Source organism: Dipodomys ordii, unplaced genomic scaffold (assembly GCF_000151885.1).
Source record: "Dipodomys ordii isolate 6190 unplaced genomic scaffold, Dord_2.0 Scaffold18, whole genome shotgun sequence".
In the NCBI taxonomy this organism is placed as follows: Eukaryota; Metazoa; Chordata; class Mammalia; order Rodentia; family Heteromyidae; genus Dipodomys; species Dipodomys ordii.
In genome coordinates, this window is record NW_012267234.1 from 16898580 (window position 1) to 16920926 (window position 22347).

Here is a 22347-nt window from a genome sequence, read left to right on the forward strand (position 1 = left end):
CCGGCTTTTTTCTTATGTGGTGCTGAGGAATCGAACCCAGGGCCTCGAGCATGCAAGGCAAGTGCTCTACCACTGAGCCACCTTCCCAGCCCCTCCATGAGACTCTTATCTCCAATGAACCATCAGAAAACCGCAAGTGGTGCTGTGGCTCAAACAGTAGCGCGCTTGCTTGAGTTGAGGAGCTGAGGGACAGCGCCCAGGCCCAGAGTTCAAGCCCTTGATTGACAAAAAAAAAAGTTATTATAAAAGTGATTTACAGGGGGGTTACAGTTACATAGTCAGGTAATGAGTGCATTTCTTTTTGACAATGTCACTCCTTCCCTTGCTCTCTCGCAGTTTTGGGCCTAGTTTTTGAGGTTAAAAATGATTTTCTTCCAGGCACGTGCCAGTAGCTCACGCCTGTAATCCTAGCTTCTCAGGAGGCTGAGATCTGAGGATCACAGTTTAAAGCCAGCCTAGGAAGAAAAGTTTGTCAGACTCTTATCTCCAATTAACCTATTATTTATTTATTTAGTTTGTTTGTTTATTTTTGTGGCATTGGAGCTTGAACTCAAGGCCTTGTGCTGGTTAGGCAAACACTTGAACCATCCCCTAGTCCATTTAGTTTGTTTTTCAGACTGTGCATCAGGCTTTCTGCTCGGCTTGGCCCTGTCTGTGATCCTCCTACCTCTGCCTCGGTAGTTGGGATTACAGGCATGCAGTGCCATATTTATTTGCTTTTTGAGATAAGTTCTTTCTAGCCCCCGTCCCCCTTCCCTGCCCCCCCAATCCTGCACTGGCCCCAAACTGCCACCTTCCTCTCCTCCATCATATCCTAAATTCTCCACCTCCTCCCTGCCTCTGTCATCACACTGAGCTGTTTCCCTGCACTCTTTGCGGTGTTAGGAAGGGGGGATAGTTATGAAGGGGGACAGTTTTCCGAAGCCCTGGCTTCCCTGTGTGGTCAAAGCTCGGGCCCTGGGCCCGTCCAGCACCGAATGCTCACGCCGTTCTCTGCCTGCCCAGCGCGGAATGCTCACGCCGTTCTCTGCCCTGCTTTCCAGGAGTGTGAGGAGGAGCTGTATTCCTCCTGTCGCCAGCTGCGAAGGAGGCAGGAAGAACTCAACAACCAGCTCTTCTTATACGACACACACCAGAACCTGCGTAATGCCAACCGAGATGCTCTGGTGAAGGAGTTCAACGTCAACGAGAACCAGCTCCAGCTGTACCAGGACAGGTGCAACCGGAGGTGCGTGGGCCTCCCCCGCGGCCGGGCGCCTTCACAACTCTTTAGGCCTCTTCACTCTGTAAATGAATTGATAATGGTGCCTAAGTGCCCGCCCCTTCCCCAAGCCGAACTCTCTTCTCTAGAAGGACATTGCAGTGGAATCATGAAAATTAACCTTGATCCCTGACTTTATGTCCTTTGTGGTGGTGAGGATGGAGCCCAGGGCCTCATACATGCGAGGCATACACTCCAGCCCGAATGACCACTAACTTCTTTTTTCCTTTGTGTTGGTCCTGGGGCTTGAACTCCAGGCCTGAGTGCTGTCCCTGGACTTACTCAAGGCTAGCACTGAGCCACTGCTCCACTTCCAGCTTTTTCTGAGTAGTGTATTAGAGACAAGAGTCACACTAGCTGGACACTGGTGGCTCCCATCTGTAGTCCAAACTACTCAGGAGGCTGAGAGCTGAGGATCATGGTTTGAAGCCAGCCCAGGCAGGAAAGTCTGTGAGATTCTTCAATAACCACCAGAAAACCTGAAGTGGAGATGTGGCTTGAAGTGGTAGAGTGCTAGCTTTGAGCACAAAAGCTCAGGGACAGCACTCAGGCCCTGAGTTTAAGTCCCACAACTGACAAAAAAGAAACAAGAGTTTCAGGGACTTTCCTGTCTAGACTAGCTTTGAACCATGATCCTCAGCTTTAAGCCTTCTGAGTAGCTAAGATTACAGATGTGAGCCACCAGTGCCCAGCTGACCATTAACTTCTTTAAAAATTTTATTGTCTGTCATGGAGCTTGAACTCTGGGCCTGGGCACTGCCCTCAGCTCTTCAGCTCAAGGCTAGCACTCTGCCACTTGAGCCTCAGCGCCCACTTCTGGCTTTTTCTGTGCATGTGGTGCTGAGGAATCAAACCCAGGGCCTCATGCATGCGAGGCAAGCGCTCCACCACTGAGCCACCTTCCCAGCCCCCTGACTATGAACTTTTAATGAGTCTTTATTAAATCCCCAAGAATGGGCTAGTTTAGCAGATCAAAATCAGGACAGAAACTTCCCCCTTCCAGGTTGTACCCCAGGTATGACGGGAGAAGATGCAGCCAGGGCCCTGTGTGCCTCACAAGGTACCAGTAGGTTCCAAACAACCAACCTGATACTGACAGCCATCTATCAGCCTAAGTCAGCATAACCTCTATTTTACCCAGGAAGAGGCTGAACCTCTGGGAGACTCCATATCTTACCAAGGCCTGAGAGCTCTCCCAAGCACCCGCCTCTCAGTCCTGTACCGTCCAGCCATCCGTTGCCTACCAGTGTGTGGCTGGGAAGGGGTAGCTAGGACAGAGCCCGTATCTCACACCCTGCTGATGGTGTTCAATCTGCTTCCGTTTCAGGCTGCGAGAGAAGAGGGTCAGCAACAGCAAGTTTTACTCATAGAAGCGGAGGTGCGCGTGTGAGGCGGATGGGTGTGTGCGGATGGGCGAATGTGCTGTTCAGCCTCGGGGGTGGGGCACCTGCCATGCTGCCTTCCACCTGTGATGCCAACGGACCATATGACCAAGGATCCGGGGTGATCTCCTGGTTTTTCCACCTTGGACTTTTTTTTTTTTTGTAACTTATATTCTTTATAGAGGATCCCTAAACTGTGTCTGTCATGGTGTGTGACCTCTCGTGTTCCAACCGCATTGAATAAAGCACAGGCAGTCTTGGTCAGTTCAGTCTTCTCTGCGTCACCTAGACAATGAGTTCTTTTCTAATTGGCAAGATTCTGCAACAACCTAGGCGATTGACTCCCTCAGCAGAGGAACCAGAGATGTAAGAAATGATTCTGAAAAGCATTGTAACTAAAAAGGTGCATGCTGCCGCTATTAAGGCCATTGGATTCCACAGAAGCCTAAAGAGGAGACGTGCTGCTGCCGTCAGAGGACGCGGCTCGCTGCGTGAGCTGCCACCTGGGGCTGGCTGGCTAGACTGACCTGCCTGGACCTGCAGACCACAAGAAATGCTCAGAGAAAGCGGTGGGCTGTCCGTTAGGGCAGTTTTATCGTAAGTGGTGGAGGCTTGCTTTGTGACTTGATAGTGGGCTTGCTGGGTGGAAATCTTGGGGGCCTCTGTTTTACAAAGCCAGTCGGAGCAGGGAGCGGCTGACGATGCAGCCGCCGTCCCGGCTCCCGTGGCTCTGCCTGCCCCTGTTCATCTCACGACAGCCCAACGGAGCTGGCCAGAGGCTGCTGCGGAGGCCTCAGGGCCACAGCCCGGAGTCCGTTGCTGGTTTAACAGGCTAGATGAAAGGTAGGTTGACTGGGGGATTTCTGTTGGTTATCCAATTCTCTGGGGCAGCAGACTGAGCTTTAGTGGCGTAAGTCTTAGGGGGTTATGGCAAATGCCAGAGGCAGTCCTTCCCGGAGCGCCCAGCCCCCCTCTCTTCCCCGTTCATGATTATTTAGTAGTTGGATGAGGCTCTGACACTTCTACCATTCAGTGATTTAAAAAGTTCTCCAAAATGCTGGGATTGGCCCATGTGTACTGCCAGGGAGCCAATGAGAGCAAATTAAGCTCTGCCTGGCCGAAAGGCTCCAATCTTTCATCCCACAAAAAAGTGCTGAGTTAGGAGCTGGGAAGGTGGCTCAGTGGTAGAGTGTTTGCCTTGCATGCATGAGGCCCTGAGTTCGATTCCTTAGTACCCCATAAGCAGAAATAAAAAGGACGTGGCACTGTGGCTCAAGTGGTAGAGTGCTCACCTTGAGCTGAAGAGCTGAGGGACATCACCTGGGCCCAGAGTTCAGGCCCCACCACTGGCCAAAAACAAAATATTCTGAGTCCCTATTGCCATAGGCCACGTGTATGTGGAGGTGTTTGGACCAGGAGGAAAGGCCACCTGTATCCATGGCCCACTCTAGCCACAGAGCCAGGACCAAGGTGACAGATCAGACGATGTTACTTTCCATTTCTCATCAGGAGTTACTGCTCCACTTAGCAGCCAGCAGCCAAGAAGAGTGTTCTAGTAACCAGTGTGCAAAGGACCCTTCGAGAAGGGTTGGCTGGAAAGGCACCACACAGAAGGCTGGAGAAAAAGAAGTGTAGGCGGTGCTCTATTGGCCGGGGCCAGGTAGTGACGAGAGCCTATTCCCACACATGGCAATGTAGGCTGGAGGCATGGCTCAGTGGTAGAGTTTAAACAAAACAAAACTAAAGGATGTTGCTGAGCCCGGTGCCTGTAATCCTAGCTACTTGAGAGGCTGAGATACGAAGATTGAAGTTGGAAGCCAACCTGGGCAGACAGATCTGAGAAACTATCTCCAATTAACCAGGCAAAATCCTGCAAGTGGAGGTGGGTCTCCAGTAGAAAAGCTCCATCTTTTTTTTTTTTTTTTGGTTGGTCATGGGGCTTGAATCTGGGCTTTGGTGCTGTCTCTGCGCTTGCGCCACAGCGCCACTTCTGGTTTTCTAGTGGTTTATTGGAGATAAGAGTTTCACGGACTTTCCTGCCCGGGCTGGCTTTGAACCACAATCCTCAGATCTCAGCCTCCTGAGTGGCTAGGATTACAGGTGTGAACTACTTGTGCCTAGTGAAAAGCTCCATCTTTGAGTGAAAAAGCCAAGTGAGAGCTCAAGGCTGAGCTGAAGCTGGAGAACCAGCTGGAAGGAGGAGAGGAATAGGAAGAGGAGAAAAAAATGTATTTAAAAATGCAGTATCAACAGCAACCCCCCTTTTGGCTTTTGCATTTATTTACCATGAAACATTTTTGGTATTAGTTTTAGAGATGTACACAGGGCTACACAATTTTCACATAAGGAGGTATCTAAATGTAACTGTTTAAGATCACGGATCTAGGGGTCACCAAAGGAAGAATTATTTGAAAGCAAGCCTTTTCACCTTAAAGAAATATAACTTCACCTTTAGCTTATGTGACATTTAGCTTTTTGAAGGCAACCTTAAAAGCCCTATTTGAATCCATAATTAGATTCAGAAATAAGAGAATCATGAATTTGGCTTTTAAGAATGATGCAGTGATTTGTCCTAGGTTTCTCTTCATCTTCCTGTTGCTTGTCAACTTGCAGTGCTGGGATCACAATGAGGGCCTTGTGCATCCTGGACAAGGATCCGTCCCCAACCCTTTGACCCGGGTTGGTAATTTTCAAATAGTCCTTCGAAGAGCCACATTTGAAATCTCCATATTTCTTATTGGCTGTATTTGTAAACTCCTGTTTAGTTATTAAAGCTTAATTTATATAAATAGTGTTTGTGTGTACATAGAAAATTAAATAGTTGTATCACACTTAAAAATATAATAAGAGGGGCTGGGGATGTGGCTCAGTGGTAGAGCGCTTGCCTTGCATGCCTGAGGCCCTGGGTTTGATTCCTCAGCACCACATAAGCAAAAAGAAAAAAGCCGGAAGTGGTGCTGTGGCTCAAGTGGTAGAGCGCTAGCCTTGAGCTGAAGAGCTGAGGGACAGTGCCCAGGCCCAGAGTTCAGGCCCCACGACCGGACCCCCCCAAATATTATATATATATATATATATATATATATATAATAAGAGTGCTCTGTATGAGCAGCCAGTATTCTGCCCAGAATTTAAAAAAAAAACCTGATGTTTGCATTTTAAGATCCTAGATGAAAGAAAGAAGTAATTCAGCCATGAGATGTGTGTCTCTGTATATCATGCTTACAAATCTCCACTTTTTAAATGGATATTTTTTATCGTAAAGATACTGTACAAAGGGGTTACAGTGACGTCAGTAAGGCAATGAGTACATTTCCTATCGAGCATTGTGATCCCGCCTTTGTTTTGCCCTTACTGTCCCTTCCTTCCCCACCTCCCCAGTTCCCCCCGCCACCTGAATCTGTAAAGTTCATTTTCAGCATTCTGTCTTGTGCATCTCATTGTTACAATGGTTCAACCTGTATCCTTATTTCAGCATTTTGTTATTTCCCTTCCTCTCCCCACATTAGAAATATATATATATATATGTGTGTGTGTGTGTGTGTGTGTGTGTATATATATATATATATATATATATATGATGCAGGGCACAGGAATCAAATACAGTGAAAATGAGTTATACCATGGGGGAAGAACATGCAAAAAGAAACAAAAAAGAATCACACAGTAAATTAAAAACAACAACAACAAAGATAAAACCTTTTGTGTCCCTATCGTGGGGTTCATTTCGCTCAGCATCATCTTGTGTGGTTATGGGTACATAGCTTTTGACCTTCTCTGCTTGTCCTAGACATATACGAATTATTGCAAATAAGGGAAACCATGGGACCTACGTTTCTTTTCTCCACTTTTTTTTTGTTTAAACAAGAGTTTACTATGTAGAAACTCAGTTATAAAATTAATCAGTCCATCACCATTTGGAAGGATGTTTGGGCTGCGAGGAAGCACGCTGTTGCTAGCTACTGTCCTTCTCAGGACTGACGGGTCACACCGCCTGCCACTCGCTGCCTTTTCCCAGAGGGTTCCTAGAAAGCCAGGCCCTGAGCCGGTGTTCACCTCGACACCCATGAGTCACCGCAGCCCTCAGACAGGGCCGCGCAGGACACACCTCTGACTTACAAGGTACACAAGGAGTCAGGAAAAGCCAAGAGGAAACGAGAGCTGATAAGTGATCATTAAAAAACTGATTACAGCTGTAACTCCACACTACAACAGGAACGTGTGGAGAATTCCATTGAGCTCATTAACGGGCCAACAAACTGTTGCAACTGGTTCCAAGACAAATTCCAGAGAAGACAGACACAGCCAGGGCTGCCCAGAGCCCCTGACCTCCGGGGCCTCTGCTCCGGTTGCTGTGGGAGGGACTCAAAGGATTCCTGTCCGTACACAGACTGGCCTGTGGAGAGCCGGCAGGCCAGCCTTAACTTGGGACTTCATCGCTAGCTTTGTTGTCGGTGTGGTTATTCACATCGGGATCACCAGTGGACTTGAATTCCGACCCTTCCCTCACCCCCCACGCATGAGCCCCAGGTGGGGAGAAAAGCAAGATGGCCCCACGGCGGCTCCAGCACTGGCACGCTCTTCCTCAAAAACAACCAAACGGTACGTGCGCGGCTGCAGGCAGGGGAGATGATGGGGACTGATACTGGAACACAACAGAAAGACGGGAACCTTGCAAAATTCAGAGAGCTGGGCAACAGTGTCATAGAAAAACAAAACGTGTCACCTGCCACCACCGTGCTCCACAGCTCGGGGTGGGAGAGGCTCCTGGCAAGGGGGTGGAGGTGATAGAATCCCCCCAAAATGCCCTGCATAGACACAGGCAGTCTATCTGTCAAAAGCATATGGCCCAGATAGAAAAGGGGCCTGAACTCTGCACACTAGTCTGCTGGCTGACACGAACTACCATTGGATGCTGTTATTCCTACCTGGGCATTTGTCTAAAGTAACTGTTAAATCCTTGTAGAGGGGAGGTCCGTGCACATGTGTTTATAGGAGCAATATTCCTAGCAGGCAAAATGTAGGGCAGCTCTCTCTCTTTCTCTCTCTCTTGAATCTAGACCTCAGGAAGTGAAGGACAGAAGTGTAAAATGGGGACTTTAGGGGTGTGGGAGCCAGTAGGGTTCAAGATTGAACGGGTGAATATAACCAAAATGCTATATATATATATGAAACTAGAATAATGAGGCTCAGGGACAGTGCCAGGCCCCAGGTTCAAGCCTCAGGACCAGCACACACACAAAGAAAAGAAAATAGAATAATGAAGCTTGTTAAAAGTTTAAAGGAGGTAACTATGATAAAAGTACATTATGTACATGTGTAGACAAACACCACCAAGAAACACGTTTATACAACTAATATACTCTAAGTATATAAGAGCAGAAAGGCATAGATTGCCATTTTCCCCCTCGCAAGATCTTTGCAGTTTCAAAGAACTTGTCTTTGTTTTAGTTTAGAACCCCAAACGTCACTGACTTATTTAAAGCCTAAGTAAATAAACCAGCACCTGTTATATAGCCAGGAATCAATGGGACATTTTTTATTAGCAAGATCGTGGTCTGTAATTCAATTCTTCTCATTCAAACTCCATCCCACATCACGGATTGCTTCCCAAACATTCTGCTTGCTGTCTCAAAATCAGCTGACATCTCGCATCTCTTCCTGTCCTGCCAGCTCTCCCTGCAAACCTTCCTACTTTCCCCAGCAGAGTCTTCTTAATGAAGCGTCCACGTGTGTTGCGCCTTGGATAGCAAAGGGTCTTCATGCTATTTAAGATGTGCAAGTACCACCCCCAGGGCCCGAGCAAGGACGTCTCTTGTCTGCTTTCCAATGAGAGACTTCTTTACTCAAAGTCCTATTGCTAATTAGAGATGGATCCTAGGCAGGCCCAAGGAAGTACAAGCTCACAGCATGATTGTCTGTGGGGACAAAGGCCGAAGGTCATTCTCAGGGCTTGGAGACAACTTTCATTCCGAAGGGCTTGGCAAAGAGTTCACCTTTTTGTGGGAGATTTAACAGCTTGCCAAGCTGAAGTTTGTGTTTTTATTATGTGCGTTTTTTCTTAGGTCTGTGCTGTGCGTCCAGAGTTCTGTAGGTCTGCTGAAAGTTAATGCCAATCAACAGTGAAAGACAAGCTTTGCTCTCAAGATACCGGTTTAGACATGCGCAGTGTGTCAGAATGTGGTCCTCTCGGGAGGATGCTGTCTGGCCGATTAATTGGGGCTCTACTAAGTCCTTTGCCCTATTGAATGCCCTGCCCTAGGGACCCACATGGTAAAATCATGCTTTGATCGTGGCTGTCATATGAGTTCCTTTTTACAGTTACTATCTTTTGCAACAACCAAAAATAGTTTAATTACCAGTGCAGTTTATGTGCATCGTGCTGAGGTCATAACGCCCTCTTAAACATGACTAAAGGGTTTGAGCTCTGAACTCAAGTACGCTTGGCTTGCATCTAAGTATCGGTTACTTGGTAGGGTATCTGTGTGTGTGTGTGTGCGTGCATGCCCACACACTACAGTACTGGAGCTTGAACTCAAGGCCTGAGTACTTCCCCTGAGTTATTTGCCTCTGCTCCACGTCTGGCTTTTTGCTGGTTAATTGTAGATAGGAGCCTCATGGACTTTCCTTCCTGGGCTGGCTTTGAACTGGGAGCCTCAGATGTCGGTCTCCTGAGTAGCTAGGATTATGGGTGTGAACACCAGCGCCCAGCTAGTGGGGTAACATGGAGCAAGACACTCACCTCCCCAAAGCTCAGTTGTGTACTTGGTAAACAGGAGATAAAAACATATCTGCTTCTTGTGCGTGTGTGTGTGTGTGTGTGTGTGTGTGTGTGTGTGTGTGTGTGTGTGTGACTTTAAGCTGGCGGCTAGATTTCCATGCTCAAGGGAACCAAGTTGTTGAGAATCTGGTGGTGTCCCTCCTTCTGGCTTGCACAGGATTACCTTCTTGCTGGATCTTCACAGGATGAGCTGGAGGAGCAAGCTCTCCAGTCTTTTCCTGTAAAGGCACCAAGCTGATCATCAGGGTGAAGATACCTTCATGGCCTCATTGAAACGCAATCAGTTCTCAGAGTCTCTCCTGTCTTATACCATCACATTGGATATTAGGAAACACATTGAAATGTGAGTGGGAGGACATGAGCCAATTGTATAGGCAAAACAGAAATTGCAAGCTATGGACGTAAACAGACAGAAAAATGTGAAATGTACATTAGAAACTGGCTGCTTTCCTGCCCAGTGGCTCCAGATCCCCAATATCTCTCAGTTGTTACGTCCTAACCCTCATGTACAATTTGGTGTCAGAAAATCCTAAAGGGAAAACAACATTTGTCTAAAACATATGCTCATTTAAAGCCCTAAATGGGCCCAAGATATAGACAGGATGTCACACAGAGTAAGTGCTCAACAAGCAGCAGCGATTAGTGACTAAGAATGTTCATTTGAGTCACTTGTTAACTGAGGTGACAGGTTAATACCTATCATTATTCCCACGTTGAGGAAAATCCTCCATGTTGATAATACAGTGGGGTTTGCTGGATTTGCCCCAGCAACACAGCGAACAATTCTTTTTAAAAGCTGGAAAGCAGGGCTGGGAAGTTGGCTCAGTGGTAGAGTGCTTGCCTCTCATGCATGAAGCCCTGGGTTCAATTCCTCAGTGTTACATAAGAAAAAAAATCATGCAAAAGCTGGAAAGTATTTCAAAATGTCCCAGGCTAGCTACTCAATGCACTGGTTCCTAGGGAATGTAAGGAGCACAGGAAGACTCCTTCTCTGACTATTTATAACACACACACACACACACACACACACACACACACACACATATATATATATATATAATATAGTACATGTAATATATAACACACAAAATATTTATAAATATATAAGATATACAAATATATAAAATACTTAATATATAAGTATAAAATATACAGAACAAACTAGATAACGTATATCCATATACCTGTACATATGTGCACATAAATACATATACATATATGTGTAGACATATACGAGACATATACATATACAAGAAACAAGTACATATGTGCCTTCATACATACGTGCATGTATATATGGATGTATGTAAAATGTATTTTACTTTTAGACCTATCGCAAGGTCTCATTGAAAAATGGAAGAAAATGATACCTAGACTATTTGTCAGTATTAAAACCCAACATATTAGTAATGGAAAATGTTTTTGTCACTGGCATGTTTCCACCAGCTTTGTTGAAAAAATATCCGACATGTCAATTTTCACACAGATCTAACATGTCAATTTCCACAAACAGATCCTTCAATGATCCTTTTCCCAGATCTTGCTGGATGTAATTTCTCTTTGGGAGGTTAGATTGGCCTTAGCTGTGAAGTATTTGGAGCCCAGGACAAAGTTATTTTTTTTCCTGGCATCTATGGGCTCTAAAATATAGCAGGTGATGTTGTATGACTCTGCACAGCCTAGAGACCATGGTTGAAGCCATGTCGGTTAGATGTTAATTAGTGCACAGCTGCTTGTTCTAAAATGAGGTCACAAGGCCCAACAAGATGGATTTGCAGAAGAAGCCTTTAGGCCAAGGCAAGGAGTCTGTAAGATGGCCAGAGAAGTCAGAAGTCAACCGTGGAATGCGGCATGTTTGCAGGCAACATGGTGCAAGCAGCCTGTGCGCAGAGGAGGCGGCAGGTCACTGGGATCTAAGGCCCTTGAGCGCACCTCCTCTTCTAGGTCTCACACTCAGCAATGTACTGAGCATGTGCGGTAGCCAGACACCGGAAGAAAACAAGCATGAAGAATACAGGAGCCTCTCAGTACTTGCAAAGGAGCACGTGTTTGGTGTCTGGCTACATTTTCTGCCTTGCTATTGGAAGATAAAACACACCTGTGTAGATTCCCATCCAGCACAGGCTTTCTGAGTCAGAGCTGCCAGGGGAAGAAGAGTTTAGAGACTGCGTATTTCCTTTTTCTTTCTTTTCTTTAATAGTGAAGTACACATAGTAGAAAGCATTCTGAAAGCATTGGTTTTGGTTGTTCCCCGCTTCCCAAAGGTCCTCAGTTTCCTGGTTGTTTCATGTCCAGAGCTTCCCGTTCTGTTTTGTGTGATAGCACTTGGAGTTGCATTTTTAACCTGGACCGTGAGTGTTTTTATTCGGTGAAGTTGAGAGTCTTGGACTTATGGGAAGGAATAATTAGGAAATTGGCTGTCAGACCACCTGGTGGAGAGATGAATCCCTAAGCCTTTTTTGGCCACACAAAGGAATGGATCTGTGCTCCCTAGAAATAAAAGTAGACAAATAGACATGGCTCCTGCCCCAATGTGGTGGCTATGTCTGGGAAAGAAATCACTTGGCCAATTTTCTTGTAGAGCAAGCATTTGAACTAGACTATTTAAAGAGCTGTTGAGCCCAAATACATACATACATACATACATACATGCATACACAAACATACACACTGTTTGGATAAACAAATTCAAATGAACTTGATTCTGAAAGAAAATCCAAGCAAATGTGTGGTAACTCAGAAGTCAAAATAAAAAATAATCAACACTACTACCGCCACTACCTCATATTTCTTTTGCAGTTTATATATTAAAAGTACTTTTTTTTGTCAGTCCTGGGGCTTGAACTTAGTGTGTTGTCCCTGAGCTTTTTTTTTTTCCTGTTGGTCATGGGGCTTGAACTCTGGGCCAGGTTGCTGTTCCTCAGCTCTTCAGCTCAAGGCGAGCGCTCTATTACTTGAGCCACAGCGCCACTTCCAGTTTTCTGGTGGTTTATTGGAGATAAGGGTCTCAGGAATTTTGCTGCTTGGGCTGGCTTTGAACTGTGATCCTCAGATCTCAGCCTCCTGAGTAGCTAGGATTACAGGCGTGAGCCACCGGCGCCTGGCATCCCTGAGCTTCTTTTGCTCAAGGCTAGCACTCAACCACTTGAGCCACAGTGCCACTTTCAGCTTTTTCGGTACATGGGGGTACCGAGGAATCGAACCCAGGGCTTCATGCATGCTAGGCAAGCACTCTACCACTAAGCCACCTTCCCAGCCTGAGTACTTTTTTTTTTTTTTTAACATATCTTGTTTTATGCTTGACACCACACCAGAGTGAGGTGAGTGTACAGCGCGAATGCAGCCCCTGCCATCTCTCCCAGATGAGGAAGTCAGGTTCTAGAGAGCCTCTGGGTACTTGGCTAAAGCCACACAAAGCATTTGTGCTATAGGTTCTCTGACACCAAGTTCAGAGCTGCATTCCAAGACCTCTGGGCAGCGGGCAACAGGTTCTGTTCATCTATTTGCATTCTCCAATAGCAATCACTGCCCCAAGCCCTCTATCCTGCCCTGTTTCTGTCCAGTCCTTCCTGTGCATGAAATCCTGCCAGTGACATGACAGAGACCCTGTCTTCTTGCCACGCTGGTTTCTAGGCAACTGTGTCACTTGAATGACCGCCTCCCCGAGCTGTCCTCAGGGGTGGCTGGACAAGCCTGCCATTGTGACTCATTGTAAGTGCTCTTCAGAGCCCAAATTCCCCCCGGTAAGCAAGTCACTGTATTATGAGCTCTTTGACATTTTTAAACGTTAGAAAAAAAATCACTGCTTGGGTCACTACTTTCCTTAATCATCAGATAGTGTTTTCTACCTCTGAGCAAACACCAGAGACATTGGGCGTGGACACATTCCCCAAAGCTTCAATACTAGCAGCCCCTCTCAGGGGAGAACTGAGCAGGAGAGCCGTCCAAGAGAAATGCAGAAAGACAGCACTGACAATGGTGACATGTGTGTTCAGCAGGCTTTTAGGCGTTTTGCCTAATTTAGTTACCAAAAGAACCCTGTGAGGCAGGGTAAGGTGTGTTTGCTTAAATATCACACAGAGGATAAAGGTCGTTCCCCAGACATGCACCGGGCCAGCGAGTGCTGTGACTGACAGGCCGCGCGGCACGGGCTGGCGTAGTGGTTTCTGTATCTTCAAGCCTGTCTGTGGTGGCCATTTCCTGGTCACTCTGAGTCTCAGTCCGTTTTTTTGTACCGGTTTCTGAGATATTTATACAAAAGAACTAGGCCCCTTCAGAGCTCCCGAATGACTTTCTACCATGGGAGACACAAGGACACAGAAGTGAAGTCTGGAACTTACCTCTGTCTCTTCTTTTCTCTCAACAGGGAGGCGTTTAGGAGGAAAGAACGAAAAGGAGAGACAGAACCTATGTCGTTTTTCTCGCTCTCTTGTTGGTATTGGGTTAGAATTGAGGGCTTACCACTTGAGCCGTCCCTTCAGACCAATGAAACTGTTTTTTATGTTTAATTTTTAATCATATTTAGAAGCAAGTATTTGTTGCACGAGGGGTTCATTGCAACCTTTTTCCAGACACGCATCAGTCAAACGCGTCCCCCACCCCTCTCCCTCATCTGCCATCCTTTATTTCCTCTTCCCAATCTGCTTTATTGTTGTTTTAAAGGTGATACACAGCAGAGTTCCGTTTACACGTCAGGTAACACGTGCATGTCTTTCGCAGGGTGTCACCTGCGCCTCATTCTCTCCCGCTCCCCCCTCCCATCTCCACCCATGAGTAGCATAGCTTCCGCCCGTGTCCAGTGTACCCCGCTGCTGAACTTTGCACCCCTTTTCCTCAGATTCGTTGTCTTCTCCCTACCCTCCCACAGATATGTACGTTTATACACTGTATATAAGGTAAAGAATACAGAATCATCAGGAAAAAAAAAACTAAGAAAAAAGTCCTTTGTGTCCATCTCTTGGAATTTGTTTCGGTATGTGTATTATTTTCTATACATATGAAGAGGCGCTTGGGTATTGCACCTTTGTGATTCTCTCCGAAGACTATCCTCTTCTGGTCTCACTGTATGTAAGCTTCTAGAATCCTGTGTCATTTGTGATATCTCAGCGTGTTTTAGATCTGACTGCCGTATATCAGGGAGAATATTGGCCGTTTGTCTCTGATCTTGGCTTACCTCACTTAACACAATTTGTTCTAATTCCATCCATTTCCCTGAGAGTGACATTGTTTTATTCTTACTAATCTGCCCTCCTTCTTTAAACCATTTCAGCAGGTTTCATTGCTCTATTTTAATGTATGTATATAAAGCATCTCACCTACTTTATTCTCCCACTAGGAACCATCTCTAAATAGCAAGTATATTATTCCTGTCATGTGTGTGTGTGTGTGTGTGTGTGTGTGCGCGCACGCGCGCGCATGCATGTGAACACCAGTTTTGGGGCATGAACTCAGGGCCTCACACTTTTGCTCTCTACTCTTGAGCTATGCTTCTACTTCCAGCTTTTTGCTGACTACTTTGACATAAGAGTCTTGAGAATTATCTGCCCAGGCAGGCTTCAAATTGTACAGATCCTCAGATCTCAGCCTCCTGAGTAGGTGGATTAGCGGTATGAGCCACCAGTGCTTCGCTCTGTCATTCGTTTGGTATTAATTGTTCAAAGGGGTTTTTCGTACCATGTGTATTTCATACCATTATCCTTTAATCAAAGTAACCCTTTCTAGTGCTCTGTCTTTCCCCTATTCAACAAGCTCCCAAGAGCTTTGTTATGCCATCAGAAGAATCTATTCTTAAGTGGTTACTTAGGGCTGTTAAACTGGAGTGAGCGTGATCCCTTTCTGTTCCTAACTTGGCCTTCACACTGACAGACCCGCAGAAGACAGCCAGGTGAGAAGCGACATGACCAAGAGGAGGACCAGCAGCCCATCCCAGAGAAGGTACCGCAGGCCTTCATGCTCAGAGTTCTTGCCGTGGCCGTGGGCTCTGAACCATTCTACCATTTCCTGCAGATCATATGGCTGAGCCTCATAGCCTAGCTCTTTCTTGGCTTTTTCTAAGCTGAAGTAGTGCGTGACACCTGTTTTATAAACCTCAGTGCGAGTGAGGAAGGGCTGGAAGTTGTACAGTCTGCCCAGAATGAAGTGGGTTAACTCTGTCAGGATAGCGAAGTAAAAGATGAGGGCCAGCGGGAGGCGGATGGATGGGAACGTGTAGCCCAGGCCCTCAACCAGGGGCCGGAAGAACTCAAAGTTGTTCACAGGCTTGCCGTCGGAGACGAAGTAGGGCTGCCCAGAGGCCACATAGCCTTTGTCAGCTTTCAGAGCCAGGGCGGCCAGAATGTGAGCGTGTACCAGGTTGTCCACGTGGATGAACTCAACCAGGCTCTCAGGATCGCCATACACGAACTTGAACAGGCCCTTCTCCAGGTAGCTCACTATCCGGGGAAAGTGCCTTTGTTCGCCGGGCCCGTAGATGCCGGCTGGCCTCAAGGCACAAGTTCTTAAGATGCCCTTGCCTTGTTCCAGGGCTGAGCCATTGGCCTCCAGCACGTTCTTCTCAGCGATCATCTTGGTCCGAGAGTAGTGGTCTGGGTACAGGTGCAGAGGCAGGTAAGGCAGAGACTCATCCCCGTTCTTGATGACCTGGCCTCCGAAGATGACGTTGAAGGTGCTGGTGTACACGAGCCTGGGCACCCCTCTCTGCTGGCAGGCCCGGATGATATTGTCTGTGCCGTCCACGTTCACCTCCTTGATGAGCTTTGGCTTGAGCTGCTCCCGCCCGGACATCCCATAGGAGGCCACGTGGAACACGCAGGCCACCTCGGCATCCTGGAAGGCGGCCTCCACCTCGCAGAAGCGGCGGATGTCTCCCTGGACGAACTTGATCCCTTCCGGAATGGCTTGCGCAGGGCTGCAGATGTCAAACAGAATCACATGGACTCCCTTTTGGTGCAGCGCACAGCCGAGGCTGAAATGAGAAAGACGGAACGCGCCATCGCGCCACTCTTGGGCGGTACCAGGAAAAGCGTGAAAAATAACTGGGGCAGATCCGAGCCTCCTTGACTCATCCTGAATCCTCCATCTGTCTATATCCATTGCTACCAGCATTATCTATTCCAATTTGAGAAACAAGAACACTCTCTTCTACTTAAGTAGAAATGAAATCACTGTGAATGGATAGTTCTTATTGTAAATGATCTTTGGATGCATGAATAATCACCACACCCCCACTTACAAGTGTTTATCAGGAATTTTTCTTAAAGCAGAATGTTTCTGTGCTTTTCAATTTCAGCATCAGGGTCATGGACAACACTATTTATTTTTGGTTTAACAACACACAAGCCAGTAAAATTACCCTGCACAAGTGTCAAAACTGGAAGGTACCCTTTTGCCAAACTAGTAAAAAATCTCAGGGGCTTATTTTTGCGGAGATACAGACCGGAAACCAAAGTAGCCACTTCCTCCAGTAATGAGGACAGTTTCCTTGGGAAATCGTGGGGAATCCATGCCATAAACAAGGAGTAACTGGACCTTGAAGAAAAAATAAAAAAAATGCAGCAATATTATCATCTAAATGCAAATGTGCTCATCCCAAGAATGAAAAGAGGGCTGAAGATGTACCTCGAAGATGGAATGCTTGCCTGGCATGCACAAGGCCTTGGGTTCAGTCCCCAACACTGAACAAAAAAATAAACAAGACTGGAAAAGAGCAAGAATTCAATATTCTCTAATAGCACACATGCTCAGACCTGGGTTCTAGTCAGAGCAGTGTAACATTAGCTCCCTGATCACCCTTTGACCTTCAAATGTCTTCATATGTTATATGAGGGTTAGAATATCTACTGTGCTTGACAAGATCAACTAGAAGGGTTAATAGAATCATGTGTTTGTGGGCACTTGGAAATCAGGGGGCATTTTATTCTTTTCTTGTCTTTTTTGAAATAAAGCATACACAAATTGCATATATATTATATAATATACATTATATAATACATTATATATAATATATATGTTATATATAATATATATTAATATATAATATAATATATAATATACATTATATATAATATATAATGTATATTATATATAATGTATATTATACATTATATAATATATACTTATGATACATTATATTACATAATATATTATATTCCCATCCATGCACAGAATGTACACTATCACCCTCACCCTTCATGCTCTCCCTCATCCATGCCCTTCTTAAAACCATTTCAACAGGTTTCCTTGTTCTATGTTCATACATAAGGTACTTTGCTCTTTCTGTTCACACTCCCCTCCCCCATGGAGCCTCTCTTACTTTTCTGTCACTTTTTTTTTAAGCCCATATTAGTTGTACAGAGGGGTTTCATCATGGTATTTCTTATATGCACCTTAGTTAGATTTTAGTTGGATTAACCCTCTCTACTGCTCACGCCATACTTTCTTTTTTTTTTTCAAGTTTTTAACTTGTGTCTTTTATTCTAAGGAATGGTGTGTCAGGGTAATTTGATAAACTCTTCTTAGAAACATGAGCTCTGGCCCTTTGGGACTGGATTCAGATCATCTCCAAACTGGTTAGGGGAGCAATAGATAGGTAAAGAATATGATGATTGGAGGCAAGAACATGAGAACAATCATTTTTCTACTGCTCCCTTAACTCTCCCTGTGTATGTGTGATTCATGCATTATATTACAAATTTCTTATTCCAGTTCAGTTTTTGAATGGAAGATCTAATGGAAGATATTAGTCCTTATTACATTACATACACAGTAGTAAAGTCTTTCTCAGAGGGGTAACAATGCTCCATAGGAAATGTATTCATGACCTGACTCATATAATGTTTTTTTGGGGTCTGGGTCACGCCATACTTTCAAATACAGGGTATTACTGTGGATTCTTGGCCAACACTTTTAACTTCTGTGTGTGTGTGTGTGTGTGTGTGTGTGTGTGTTGTGGGGCTTGAACTTGGGGTCTGGATGCTGTCCCTAAGCTTTTTTTTGGCTCAAGGCTGGTGTTTTACCACTTGAGCCACAGCGCCACTTCCGATTTTCTGGTGTGTTTAACTGGAGATAAAAGTCTCACAGACTTTCCTGCCTGGGCTGGCTTAGAACTGTGATACTCAGATCTCAACCTCCTGAGTAGCTGGGATTTCAGGCATGAGCCACTAGTGCCTGGTTGATATTTCACTTCTTTAGAACTCACTTTTCTAAGTTGTGAGCCTATGGCAGCAAGCCAACAAATAGCTGGCAGACTAACAAAGATGACCGGTAGGCACTCCATAGACCCCGCTTCTCTGGTCTCCTTTCTTTCAGACACTAAGGTTTGGGGATTTGTTATTCTGTTACGTTTCTAAAAGCTAGGATTAGACTTTGCAAAGGTGCTGGGTTAGAGGGTGCACAGATGGACTGGGAGGTTGATCAGATCATTGGTGAAGAATTCAGTAGGTATGACATCTGGAGACAGGGTTCAGTGGCTTCTGGAGTGAGGACACAAAGGGAACTGAGCAAAACAGCATGGAGGGCTGCAGACCACCGTGCTTACAGGGATGTTTATGAAGAACAATTCACTGCGGTGCGCCAAGAGACCAGTTAAAGAAATGCAACAAGCCGGATGCTGGTAGCTTATGCCTGTAATCCTAGCTACTCAGGAGGCTGAGATCTGAGGATCGAGGTTCAAAGCCAGCCCAGGCAGGAAAGTCCGTGAGACTCTCATCTCCAACTAACCACCAGAAAACAAGAAGTGGTGCTGTGGCTCAAGTGGTAGATTGTTTACCTTGAGCCAAAGAGCTGAGGGATAGTGCCCAGGCCCAGAGTTCAAGCCCACGACTTAAAAAAAGAAAAAAAATAACAAATATTTCTAATTCTTCTCCATTTTTCTTCTTTTTTAAGTTCATTTTGATATCTTTTGTTGTTTTTCTTTTAGTTTATTCCACAAGACCAAAGATTAGTTAGGACTGTGTATGCATTAGCTGAGCCAGGAATGTGCAATAAGAGGCAATCAAAACTTACCAGTCCTACTGATGCTCTTCCCCATTACCTTCCAAGTATGACCAGAGGTAAGAACTGGCGTAACTGACTTCACCGGGAAAGTCAGAAGAGAAAGCTAAGGAAAACTTTAATTTAGCAAGACAAGCAGCCATGAAAGAAGGTGGGTAAAACCTTTAAAAACAATCAGCCATTAAAGAGCCTGGTCTCCGACAGCAATAATCACATTAAAACAAAAATCTCAGCAAACATAGAAGACATGAATGATAAGCCAGAAAGAGAAAGAGTACATATGGATTTTTTCCAAATGGTTGCCTAATTTTCATCTCCCTTAATCTATTTATCTACTAATTGCTTGCACCTGATCCTTTCACAGTATGCACTCAGATTTGAAATTAAAAAAACAAACAAAACAAAACAACTAGCTAGGCGCTAGTGGCTCACGCCTGTAATCCTAGCTGCTAAAGATGCTGAGATCTGAGGATCACAGTTCAAAGCCAGCCTGGGCAGGAAAGTCTATGAGACTCTTATCTCCAATTAAACACCAGAAAACTGGAAGTAGAGCTGTGGCTGAAGCAGTTAGAGCGCTAGCCTTGAGCTGAAGAGCTCAGGCACTGTGCCCAGGCCTAAAGTTCAAGCCCCATGACTGATCCAAAAAAATAAATAAAAATCCTAGGTCACAGACTTGGCTCTTGTACCAGTTTCTGGTGTGACCAACTCACAAAATCACTCTGATCCTGCCTCTTCCTCCCTAAAATCAAAATAACAGCAATGGAGGCGATTGTGGGTGAGGTGCTTAAGAGGTTTCTTGTTTACACCGCGGGACAACTGAGACAGTTTCTAGAATGGTTCGCTTCGTAGTGATAAAGAGGCTCAGACACTAAGAACCTGGCTTGCCAATCACAGAGGCCTTCAGTGGCTGAGATGGATCTAGAGCTCAGAGCTGAGTCTTCTCCCTCCTTCCACTGCCTCCCCAGCCTCCCCAGCCTCCAGCGGGGATGGCGCAGAGTCCTAAGCCCTTGGATGGTTTATCATCAGATCTTCACAACGAATGTCATTCCTGGCCCCTGATTCCAAGGACTCAGCCGCTAGGTCTTTATTTTTCAACTTAACCCCAATGACGACAATTTTACCATCATGAATTCATGCTCAATGGGAACTTCACATGACCTCTCCAAACGAGCGTTCCAAGCACTGTGGCAGAGGGAAGACAACCTTTTCTCCAAAATGCCCTGGAAAAAGAAGGCTGTGAGAGCACACGCCTGGCTAGGCAGGGCTGTGGAAGCTCCGCTCGGGTTTGTTGGCAGTAAAAGACCCTTAAATAGAAGGTAGCTCAGTGGTAGAGCGCTTGCCTTGCATGCATGAGGCCCTGGGTTCGATTCCTCAGCACCACATAAGGAAAAAGCCAGAAGTGGCACTGTGGCTCAAGTGGTAGAGTGCTAGCCTTGAGCTGAAGAGCTGAGGGGCAGGGCCCCGGCCCCAAGTTTGGGCCCCCTAGCCCAAAAAAAAAAAAAAAAAAAGCTAGCCTTGAGCTGAAGAGCTGAGGGACAGCGCCCAGGCCCAGAGTTCAGGCCCCATGACCGACAAAAAAAAAAAAAAAGACCCTTAAATAGAAAGCAAGAGAAGGAGTGTGGAGAGGCGCCTTGCCGAGTCGTCTAGAGTCGTCTAGAGTCGGGCTGAGCTGCGCCCTGGGCGCAGGTGCAGGGGCGCGGTCCCCAGCCAGGCGCCCCCCAACCCCGGGCGCAGGGGCAGAGGCGCGGTCCCCAGCCAGGCGCCCCCCAACTCCGGGCGCAGGGGCAGAGGCGCGCCCCGCTCTTACCCCCCTCCCCGGGCGCAGGGGCAGAGGCGCGGTTTCCAGCCAGGCGCGCCCCGCTCCGGTCCCTGCTGGGCACGGTCACCTGTCATCCTCAGTTCCTCCTCTGCGCCTTCCCGGCCCGGTCCCCGGCCACAGCCCTCCCAGGCCCAGTGCACTCACAGCGACAGGAAGCCACGCGCGCTCGCGGCCCGGCCAGGTCCTTCCTTAGTCCCCACTGCCCCGCTCCGGAGCCGCAGCCGTCGGACCGGCTCCTCCGGGTGCCACCCCCCACCCCCCGGCCTCTCTAGGAAGCCGGGAGTTCTGGCATCTCTATGGCGCATAGGCGGCTGCTTCACCTTCATCTCTGCTTGGGCATCAGGCTCTCGAATCTTCCGCCCTCCCCCCCTCCCCCACGGGCAGGAGCCCTTTCAGGGTCACCTTCGCTGCCTCTGTCCACACGTCTGCTCCCCCTCCCCGTGTAACTGAGCACACTGAGACTGATGTAAGAGAGTGCTCAGCCCCACCCGTGGCTTGTGTGGATGGACGGGCGGACAGATGGATGGACAGATGGTTGGATGGATGGGCAGATGACTGGGTGGTAGATGGGGAATGGAAGGATGGATGAGTGGATGGGTGATGGGTGATGCATGAGGGTCATCAGATGACTGAGTTTTCACTCTACGTATCTGTTTTTTTTTTTTTAATCTAGTATCTGAGTTTCTGTATCTGTGTGACCAAATTTTCCTGCCGCTCTGATTTCTGACTCCATGTATTCTGGTCACTGGACAGTTGGTGAAGGGACCAAGGACTTAAAAGCTGCATAGAAAGAAAGCCCGGCACTCACACCTGTCATCCTAGCTACTCTGGAGGCTGAGATCTGAGGACCACAGTTCAAAGCCAGCCCGGGCAGGAAAGTCCCTGAGACTCTTATCTCCCATAAGCCACCAGAAAACCGGAAGTGACGCTGTGACTGCAGTGGTAGAGCGCTAGCCTTGAGCAGCAGAGCTGAGGGACAGAGCCCAGGCCCAGAGTTCAAGCCCCATGACTGACCAAAAAAGAAAGAAAGGCTGACAATCTCTTTCAAAGGTCTCCAGGATAAACTCATTCTTTTCATCCTTCTCCTTAAGAAAAGCTCCATGAAAAGCTGGACACT

At 46.7% G+C, this 22347-nt stretch overlaps 2 protein-coding genes across 2 annotated transcripts in view; one reads left to right on the forward strand and one right to left on the reverse strand.

The window, feature by feature from the left end:
- Plcg2 (phospholipase C, gamma 2 (phosphatidylinositol-specific)) overlaps positions 1-2912 on the forward strand; it is a 68663-nt gene extending 65751 nt beyond the window's left edge. The window contains exons 25-26 of the mRNA XM_013012701.1: positions 1044-1228; positions 2589-2912. Of these exons, the coding sequence (XP_012868155.1) occupies positions 1044-1228; positions 2589-2631 (228 nt within the window). The 3' untranslated portion in view covers positions 2632-2912. The remainder of the gene's footprint in view (positions 1-1043; positions 1229-2588) is intronic.
- Positions 2913-15072: 12160 nt separating this feature from the next.
- Sdr42e1 (short chain dehydrogenase/reductase family 42E, member 1) lies at positions 15073-21410 on the reverse strand. The gene is made up of 3 exons (XM_013012820.1): positions 21375-21410; positions 16857-16948; positions 15073-16385 (listed from the first exon to the last, which is right to left on the reverse strand). Exons 2-3 carry the CDS (start codon positions 16922-16924, stop codon positions 15275-15277), a joined length of 1179 nt encoding a protein of 392 aa, XP_012868274.1. The 5' UTR covers positions 16925-16948; positions 21375-21410; the 3' UTR covers positions 15073-15274.
- Between the last annotated feature and the right edge of the window lie 937 nt (positions 21411-22347).

What these genes read in the sequence shown, in the direction of transcription:
- Sdr42e1 (XM_013012820.1), bottom strand. Translation starts at nt 16,924, where the DNA reads ATGGATTCCCCACGATTTCCCAAGGAAACTGTCCTCATTACTGGAGGA. An exon ending in AGTGGCTACTTTGGTTTCCG is followed by an intron (nt 16,386 to 16,856) that starts GTCTGTATCTCC and finishes TTCTCATTTCAG; the next exon opens with CCTCGGCTGTGCGCTGCACC.